At 56.3% G+C, this 9,627-nt stretch overlaps 1 protein-coding gene across 1 annotated transcript in view; it reads left to right on the top strand.

The window, feature by feature from the left end:
* The window catches only part of LOC144955458 (calcium-binding protein 2-like), an 18,359-nt gene extending 9,301 nt beyond the window's left edge, over nt 1-9,058 (top strand). Inside the window, exons 4-5 of the mRNA XM_078885667.1 lie at nt 8,148-8,295; nt 8,984-9,058. Coding sequence (XP_078741793.1) covers nt 8,148-8,295; nt 8,984-9,015 — 180 coding nt within the window. The 3' untranslated portion in view covers nt 9,016-9,058. The remainder of the gene's footprint in view (nt 1-8,147; nt 8,296-8,983) is intronic.
* The last annotated feature ends 569 nt before the right edge of the window (nt 9,059-9,627 follow it).

Below are 9,627 nucleotides of genomic sequence, written 5' to 3'. Positions count from 1 at the left end.
GTGAGTGGGTGAGTGAGTGGGTGAGTGAGTGGGTGGGTGAGTGGGTGAGTGGGTGAGTGACCGCCTTCAGAGAGGTGATGGTGATGATGGTGGTGGTGGTGATGGTGATGATGATGGTGGTGATGGTGATGGTGGTGGTGATGGTGATGGTGGTGATGAGTGGGTGAGCGAGTGTGAGTGTGTGGGTGGGTGAGTGAGTGAGTGGGTGAGTGAGTGAGTGGGTGAGTGGGTGAGTGAGTGAGTGACCGCCTTCAGAAAGGTGATGGTGGAGATGGTGGAGGTGGTGATGGTGATGGTGGTGATGAGTGGGTGAGCGAGTGTGAGTGTGTGGGTGGGTGGGTGAGTGAGTGGGTGAGTGAGTGAGTGGGTGAGTGGGTGAGTGAGTGAGTGGGTGAGTGGGTGGGTGGGTGAGTGGGTGGGTGAGTGGGTGGGTGAGTGGGTGAGTGAGTGGGTGAGTGGGTGAGTGAGTGAGTGAGTGGGTGAGTGGGTGGGTGGGTGAGTGAATGAGTGGGTGAGTGGGTGAGTGGGTGGGTGAGTGGGTGGGTGAGTGGGTGAGTGAGTGAGTGAGTGGGTGAGTGGGTGAGTGGGTGGGTGAGTGGGTGGGTGAGTGGGTGAGTGAGTGGGTGAGTGGGTGGGTGAGTGAGTGAGTGGGTGAGTGGGTGGGTGGGTGAGTGAGTGAGTTAGTGGGTGGGTGAGTGGGTGGGTGGGTGAGTGGGTGAGTGAGTGAGTGAGTGGGTGGGTGAGTGAGTGGGTGGGTGAGTGGGTGGGTGAGTGGGTGGGTGGGTGAGTGGGTGAGTGAGTGGGTGGGTGGGTGAGTGAGTGGGTGAGTGAGTTGGTGGGTGAGTGGGTGGGTGAGTGGTTGAGTGAGTGGGTGAGTGGGTGGGTCGGTGAGTGAGTGGGTGAGTGGGTGGGTGGGTGAGTGAGTGAGTGAGTGGGTGAGTGGGTGGGTGGGTGAGTGGGTGAGTGAGTGAGTGAGTGGGTGGGTGAGTGGGTGGGTGAGTGGGTGGGTGAGTGGGTGAGTGAGTGGGTGGCTGAGTGAGTGAGTGGGTGGGTGAGTGTGTGGCTGAGTGAGTGAGTGACCGCCTTCAGAGAGGTGATGGTGGTGGTGGTGATGATGGTGGTGATCGTGATGGTGGTGAGTGAGTGAGTGAGCGGCTGAGTGACTGAGTGGCTGAGTGAGTGGCTGAGTGAGTGAGTGAGCGGCTGAGTGACTGAGTGAGTGAGTGAGTGACTGAGTGGCTGAGTGAGTGGCTGAGTGAGTGAGTGAGCGGCTGACTGACTGAGTGAGTGTCTGAGTGAGGAGCTGAGTGAGTGAGTGAGTGGCTGAGTGAGTGTCTGAGTGAGTGAGTGGCTGAGTGAGTGGCTGAGTGAGTGAGTGGCTGAGTGAGTGGCTGAGTGAGTGAGTGGCTGAGTGACTGGCTGAGTGAGTGAGTGGCTGAGTGAGTGACTGAGTGAGTGAGTGACTGAGTGAGTGGCTGAGTGAGTGGCTGAGTGAGTGAGTGACTGAGTGAGTGGCTGAGTGAGTGGCTGAGTGAGTGACTGAGTGGCTGAGTGAGTGAGTGGCTGAGTGAGTGGCTGAGTGAGTGGCTGAGTGAGTGACTGAGTGGCTGAGTGAGTGAGTGACTGAGTGAGTGGCTGAGTGAGTGGCTGAGTGAGTGAGTGGCTGAGTGAGTGGCTGAGTGAGTGAGTGGCTGAGTGAGTGAGTGGCTGAGTGAGTGAGTGGCTGAGTGAGTGAGTGGCTGAGTGAGTGAGTGGCTGAGTGAGTGAGTGGCTGAGTGAGTGAGTGGCTGAGTGAGTGAGTGGCTGAGTGAGTGAGTGGCTGAGTGAGTGAGTGGCTGAGTGAGTGAGTGGCTGAGTGAGTGGCTGAGTGAGTGGTTGAGTGAGTGAGTGACTGAGTGAGTGGCTGAGTGAGTGGCTGAGTGAGTGACTGAGTGGCTGAGTGAGTGAGTGACTGAGTGAGTGGCTGAGTGAGTGGCTGAGTGAGTGAGTGGCTGAGTGAGTGGCTGAGTGAGTGAGTGGCTGAGTGACTGGCTGAGTGAGTGAGTGGCTGAGTGAGTGAGTGAGTGGCTGAGTGAGTGAGTGGCTGAGTGAGTGAGTGGCTGAGTGAGTGAGTGGCTGAGTGAGTGAGTGGCTGAGTGAGTGAGTGGCTGAGTGAGTGAGTGGCTGAGTGAGTGGCTGAGTGAGTGGCTGAGTGAGTGAGTGAGTGACTGAGTGAGTGGCTGAGTGAGTGGCTGAGTGAGTGGCTGAGTGAGTGAGTGACTGAGTGAGTGGCTGAGTGAGTGGCTGAGTGAGTGACTGAGTGGCTGAGTGAGTGAGTGGCTGAGTGAGTGAGTGAGTGGTTGAGTGAGTGGCTGAGTGGCTGAGTGACTGACTGACTGGTGGACTGTACCCAGCTGGACTCTAATGGGGATGGAGCTCTCAGCGTGGGTGAGTTGGGTGAGGCGCTCCACGCCGTCCTGGGGGAGTGAGTGAGTGAGTGAGTGACTGGCTGAGTGAGTGAGTGACTGAGTGAGTGGCTGAGTGACTGGCTGAGTGAGTGAGTGACTGAGTGAGTGGCTGAGTGACTGGCTGAGTGAGTGAGTTAGTGGCTGAGTGAGTGACTGAGTGAGTGGCTGAGTGACTGGCTGAGTGAGTGGCTGAGTGAGTGAGTGACTGAGTGACTGACTGACTGGTGGACTGTACCCAGCTGGACTCTAATGGGGATGGAGCTCTCAGCGTGGGTGAGCTGGGTGAGGCGCTCCACGCCGTGTTGGGGGAGTGAGTGAGTGGCTGAGTGAGTGAGTGGCTGAGTGAGTCAGTGTCTGAGTGACTGGCTGAGTGAGTGAGTGGCTGAGTGAGTGGCTGAGTGAGTGACTGGCTGAGTGAGTGAGTGAGTGGCTGAGTGAGTGGCTGAGTTACTGACTGACTGGTGGACTGTACCCAGCTGGACTCTAATGGGGATGGAGCTCTCAGCGTGGGTGAGCTGGGTGAGGCGCTCCACGCAGTGCTGGCGGAGTGATTGAGTGAGTGAGTGAGTGACTGGCTGAGTGAGTGAGTGACTGAGTGAGTGGCTGAGTGACTGGCTGAGTGAGTGAGTGACTGAGTGAGTGGCTGAGTGACTGGCTGAGTGAGTGAGTGAGTGGCTGAGTGAGTGAGTGGCTGAGTGACTGGCTGAGTGAGTGAGTGAGTGGCTGAGTGAGTGACTGAGTGAGTGGCTGAGTGACTGGCTGAGTGAGTGAGTGGCTGAGTGAGTGACTGAGTGACTGACTGACTGGTGGACTGTACCCAGCTGGACTCTAATGGGGATGGAGCTCTCAGCGTGGGTGAGCTGGGCGAAGCGCTCCATGCCGTGCTGGCGGAGTGAGTGAGTGAGTGAGTGGCTGAGTGAGTGTCTGAGTGAGTAGCTGAGTGACTGAGTGAGTGACTGAGTAAGTGGGTGACTGAGTGGCTGAGTGAGTATCTCGCTGAGTGGTTGATTCTAAGTGGTGGACTGTACCCAGCTGGACTCTAATGGGGATGGAGCTCTCAGCGTGGGTGAGCTGGGCGAGGCGCTCCACGCCGTGCTGGCGGAGTGAGTGAGTGGCTGAGTGAGTGAGTGGCTGAGTGAGTGAGTGGCTGAGTGACTGGCTGAGTGAGTGGCTGAGCGAGTGAGTGGCTGAGTGAGTGAGTGGCTGAGTGACTGGCTGAGTGAGTGAGTGAGTGACTGAGTGAGTGGCTGAGTGACTGGCTGAGTGAGTGAGTGGCTGAGTGAGTGAGTGAGTGACTGAGTGAGTGGCTGGGTGAGTGAGTGGCTGGCTGAGTGAGTGAGTGACTGAGTGAGTGACTGAGTGACTGACTGACTGGTGGACTGTACCCAGCTGGACTCTAATGGAGATGGAGCTCTCAGCGTGGGTGAGTTGGGTGAGGCGCTCCATGCCGTGTTGGGTGAGTGAGTGAGTGGCTGAGTGAGTGAGTGAGTGGCTGAGTGAGTGAGTGACTGGTGGACTGTACCCAGCTGGACTCTAATGGGGATGGAGCTCTCAGCGTGGGTGAGTTGGGTGAGGCGCTCCACGCCGTGTTGGGTGAGTGAGTGAGTGAGTGGCTGAGTGAGTGTCTGAGTGAGTGAGTGAGTGGCTGAGTGAGTGAGTGAGTGGCTGAGTGAGTGAGTGAGTGGCTGAGTGAGTGAGTGAGTGTCTGAGTGGCTGAGTGAGTGAGTGAGTGACTGAGTGAGTGACTGAGTGACTGGCTGAGTGAGTGAGTGTCTGAGTGGCTGAGTGAGTGAGTGAGTTGCTGAGTGGCTGAGTGAGTGAGTGAGTGTCTGAGTGGCTGAGTGAGTGAGTGAGTGTCTGAGTGGCTGAGTGAGTGAGTGAGTGACTGAGTGAGTGACTGAGTGACTGGCTGAGTGAGTGAGTGTCTGAGTGGCTGAGTGAGTGAGTGAGTGGCTGAGTGAGTGAGTGACTGAGTGAGTGGCTGAGTGAGTGGCTGAGTGAGTGAGTGACTGAGTGACTGACTGACTGAGTGACTGATTGAGTGAGTGTCTGGTTGAGTGAGTGAGTGACTGACTGACTGACTGGTGGACTGTACCCAGCTGGACTCTAATGGGGATGGAGCTCTCAGCGTGGGTGAGTTGGGTGAGGCGCTCCACGCCGTGTTGGGTGAGTGAGTGAGTGAGTGGCTGAGTGAGTGTCTGAGTGAGTGAGTGAGTGGCTGAGTGAGTGAGTGAGTGGCTGAGTGAGTGAGTGAGTGGCTGAGTGAGTGAGTGAGTGTCTGAGTGGCTGAGTGAGTGAGTGAGTGACTGAGTGAGTGACTGAGTGACTGGCTGAGTGAGTGAGTGTCTGAGTGGCTGAGTGAGTGAGTGAGTTGCTGAGTGGCTGAGTGAGTGAGTGAGTGTCTGAGTGGCTGAGTGAGTGAGTGAGTGTCTGAGTGGCTGAGTGAGTGAGTGAGTGACTGAGTGAGTGACTGAGTGACTGGCTGAGTGAGTGAGTGTCTGAGTGGCTGAGTGAGTGAGTGAGTGGCTGAGTGAGTGAGTGACTGAGTGAGTGGCTGAGTGAGTGGCTGAGTGAGTGAGTGACTGAGTGACTGACTGACTGAGTGACTGATTGAGTGAGTGTCTGGTTGAGTGAGTGAGTGACTGACTGACTGACTGGTGGACTGTACCCAGCTGGACTCTAATGGGGATGGAGCTCTCAGCGTGGGTGAGTTGGGTGAGGCGCTCCACGCCGTGTTGGGTGAGTGAGTGAGTGAGTGGCTGAGTGAGTGTCTGAGTGAGTGAGTGAGTGGCTGAGTGAGTGAGTGAGTGGCTGAGTGAGTGAGTGAGTGGCTGAGTGAGTGAGTGTCTGAGTGGCTGAGTGAGTGAGTGAGTGACTGAGTGAGTGACTGAGTGACTGGCTGAGTGAGTGAGTGTCTGAGTGGCTGAGTGAGTGAGTGAGTTGCTGAGTGGCTGAGTGAGTGAGTGAGTGTCTGAGTGGCTGAGTGAGTGAGTGAGTGTCTGAGTGGCTGAGTGAGTGAGTGACTGAGTGAGTGACTGAGTGACTGGCTGAGTGAGTGAGTGTCTGAGTGGCTGAGTGAGTGAGTGAGTGGCTGAGTGAGTGAGTGACTGAGTGAGTGGCTGAGTGAGTGGCTGAGTGAGTGAGTGACTGAGTGACTGACTGACTGAGTGACTGATTGAGTGAGTGTCTGGTTGAGTGAGTGAGTGACTGACTGACTGACTGGTGGACTGTACCCAGCTGGACTCTAATGGGGATGGAGCTCTCAGCGTGGGTGAGCTGGGTGAGGCGCTCCACGCCGTGTTGGGGGAGTGAGTGAGTGGCTGAGTGAGTGAGTGGCTGAGTGAGTGAGTGGGTGAGTGGCTGAGTGAGTGAGTGGCTGAGTGAGTGAGTGGGTGAGTGGCTGAGTGAGTGAGTGGCTGAGTGAGTGAGTGGCTGAGTGAGTGGCTGAGTGAGTGAGTGGCTGAGTGACTGGCTGAGTGAGTGACTGGCTGAGTGAGTGAGTGAGTGACTGACTGACTGGTGGACTGTACCCAGCTGGACTCTAATGGAGATGGAGCTCTCAGCGTGGGTGAGCTGGGTGAGGCGCTCCATGCCGTGCTGGGGGAGTGAGTGAGTGGCTGAGTGAGTGAGTGGCTGAGTGAGTGAGTGGGTGAGTGGCTGAGTGAGTGAGTGGCTGAGTGAGTGAGTGGGTGAGTGGCTGAGTGAGTGAGTGGCTGAGTGAGTGAGTGGCTGAGTGAGTGGCTGAGTGAGTGAGTGGCTGAGTGACTGGCTGAGTGAGTGACTGGCTGAGTGAGTGAGTGAGTGACTGACTGACTGGTGGACTGTACCCAGCTGGACTCTAATGGAGATGGAGCTCTCAGCGTGGGTGAGCTGGGCGAGGCGCTCCATGCCGTGCTGGCGGAGTGAGTGAGTGGCTGAGTGAGTGTCTGAGTGAGTAGCTGAGTGACTGAGTGAGTGACTGAGTAAGTGGGTGACTGAGTGGCTGAGTGAGTATCTCGCTGAGTGGTTGATTCTAAGTGGTGGACTGTACCCAGCTGGACTCTAATGGGGATGGAGCTCTCAGCGTGGGTGAGTTGGGTGAGGCGCTCCACGCAGTGCTGGCGGAGTGATTGAGTGAGTGAGTGAGTGACTGGCTGAGTGAGTGAGTGAGTGACTGAGTGAGTGGCTGAGTGACTGGCTGAGTGAGTGAGTGACTGAGTGAGTGGCTGAGTGACTGGCTGAGTGAGTGAGTGAGTGGCTGAGTGAGTGAGTGGCTGAGTGAGTGGCTGGGTGAGTGAGTGAGTGGCTGAGTGAGTGGCTGGGTGAGTGAGTGAGTGACTGAGTGACTGACTGACTGGTGGACTGTACCCAGCTGGACTCTAATGGAGATGGAGCACTCGGCGTGGGTGAGTTGGGTGAGGCGCTCCATGCCGTGCTGGCGGAGTGAGTGAGTGGCTGAGTGAGTGTCTGAGTGAGTAGCTGAGTGACTGAGTGAGTGACTGAGTAAGTGGGTGACTGAGTGGCTGAGTGAGTATCTCGCTGAGTGGTTGATTCTAAGTGGTGGACTGTACCCAGCTGGACTCTAATGGGGATGGAGCTCTCAGCGTGGGTGAGCTGGGCGAGGCGCTCCACGCCGTGTTGGGTGAGTGAGTGAGTGAGTGGCTGAGTGAGTGTCTGAGTGAGTGAGTGAGTGGCTGAGTGAGTGAGTGAGTGGCTGAGTGAGTGAGTGAGTGGCTGAGTGAGTGAGTGAGTGTCTGAGTGGCTGAGTGAGTGAGTGAGTGACTGAGTGAGTGACTGAGTGACTGGCTGAGTGAGTGAGTGTCTGAGTGGCTGAGTGAGTGAGTGAGTGGCTGAGTGGCTGAGTGAGTGAGTGAGTGTCTGAGTGGCTGAGTGAGTGAGTGTCTGAGTGGCTGAGTGAGTGAGTGAGTGACTGAGTGAGTGACTGAGTGACTGGCTGAGTGAGTGAGTGTCTGAGTGGCTGAGTGAGTGAGTGAGTGTCTGAGTGGCTGAGTGAGTGAGTGAGTGTCTGAGTGGCTGAGTGAGTGAGTGAGTGTCTGAGTGGCTGAGTGAGTGAGTGAGTGACTGAGTGAGTGACTGAGTGACTGGCTGAGTGAGTGAGTGTCTGAGTGGCTGAGTGAGTGAGTGAGTGTCTGAGTGGCTGAGTGAGTGAGTGAGTGTCTGAGTGGCTGAGTGAGTGAGTGAGTGACTGAGTGAGTGACTGAGTGACTGGCTGAGTGAGTGAGTGTCTGAGTGGCTGAGTGAGTGAGTGAGTGGCTGAGTGAGTGAGTGACTGAGTGAGTGGCTGAGTGAGTGGCTGAGTGAGTGAGTGACTGAGTGACTGACTGACTGAGTGACTGATTGAGTGAGTGTCTGGTTGAGTGAGTGAGTGACTGACTGACTGACTGGTGGACTGTACCCAGCTGGACTCTAATGGGGATGGAGCTCTCAGCGTGGGTGAGCTGGGCGAGGCGCTCCACGCCGTGTTGGGGGAGTGAGTGAGTGGCTGAGTGAGTGAGTGGCTAAGTGAGTGAGTGGGTGAGTGGCTGAGTGAGTGAGTGGCTGAGTGAGTGAGTGAGTGGGTGAGTGGCTGAGTGAGTGAGTGGCTGAGTGAGTGAGTGGCTGAGTGAGTGGCTGAGTGAGTGAGTGGCTGAGTGACTGGCTGAGTGAGTGAGTGGCTGAGTGAGTGACTGAGTGACTGACTGACTGGTGGACTGTACCCAGCTGGACTCTAATGGGGATGGAGCTCTCAGCGTGGGTGAGCTGGGCGAGGCGCTCCATGCAGTGCTGGGGGAGCCCCTCTCCCCGCGGGAACTCGCAGAGCTGCTCCACGATCTCGACCTGAACGGGGACGGCCGCGTCTCCCTGCAGGGTGAGTCCACCTCTAGAGTCGACCACTAGTCCACCCGCTCATTCAGTCAGTCTGTTAGTTACTCAGTCACTCACTCAGTCAGTCACTCAGTCAGTCATTCACTCAGTCATTCACTCACTCAGTCACTTATTCACTCACTTAGTCAGTCAGTCACTCACTCAGTCACTCACTCAGTCACTTATTCACTCACTCACTCAGTCAGTCACTCACTCACTCACCCATTCACTCAACCACTCACTCACCCACTCAGTCACTCACACACTCACTCACCCACTCAGTCAATCACTCACTCACCCACTCAGTCACTCACACACTCACTCACCCACTCAGTCACTCACACACTCACTCACCCACTCAGTCAATTACTCACTCACCCACTCAGTCACTCACACACTCACTCACCCACTCAGTCACTCACACACTCACTCACCCACTCAGTCACTCACTCACCCACCTACCTACTCACTCACCCACTCATTCACCCACTGACTCAACCACTCACTCACCCTCTCACCCACCCACTCACCCACAGCCCTGCTAGAGGCTACCTGGGGTAGCTTTGTCTGTGTGTGGTGTGTGTAGTACATAGACACTGCTGCTACTAACAGCACTTGCCCCTGTGGCCCTGCTAGAGGCTACCTGGGGGAGCTTTGTCTGTTTGTCTCTCTCCCCGTGTCTCTCGTTTCAGAATTCGTGAAGATGATGTCATTGACTCAATGAGAGCCCCACGGACACCCACAGACTCACCACACAGACTCACACAGAGACCCACAGACTCACCACACAGAGACCCACAAGCTCACACAGAGACACACAGACTCATCACACAGAGACCCACACAGACTCACACAGAGACCCACAGACTCACCACACAGAGACCCACAGACTCACCACACAGAGACCCACAAACTCACACAGAGACACACAGACTCACCACACAGAGACCCACAGACTCATCACACAGAGACCCACAGACTCACCACACAGAGACCCACAGACTCACACAGAGACCCACAGACTCACCACACAGAGACCCACAGACTCACCACACAGAGACCCACAGACTCACACAGAGACCCACAGACTCACCACACAGAGACCCACAGACTCACCACACAGAGACCCACAGACTCACCACACAGAGACCCACAGACTCACACAGAGACCCACAGACTCACCACACAGAGACCCACAGACTCACCACACAGAGACCCACAGACTCACCACACAGAGACCCACAGACTCACCACACAGAGACCCACAGACTCACCACACAGAGACCCACAGACTCACCACACAGAGACCCACAGACTCACACAGAGACCCACAGAC

The sequence above is a fragment of the Lampetra fluviatilis genome, unplaced genomic scaffold, assembly GCF_964198595.1.
Source record: "Lampetra fluviatilis unplaced genomic scaffold, kcLamFluv1.1 SCAFFOLD_825, whole genome shotgun sequence".
NCBI classification, from domain to species: Eukaryota; Metazoa; Chordata; class Hyperoartia; order Petromyzontiformes; family Petromyzontidae; genus Lampetra; species Lampetra fluviatilis.
Note: the sequence above shows the minus strand (reverse complement) of the source record. Positions and strands in the feature narration are given on the sequence as shown.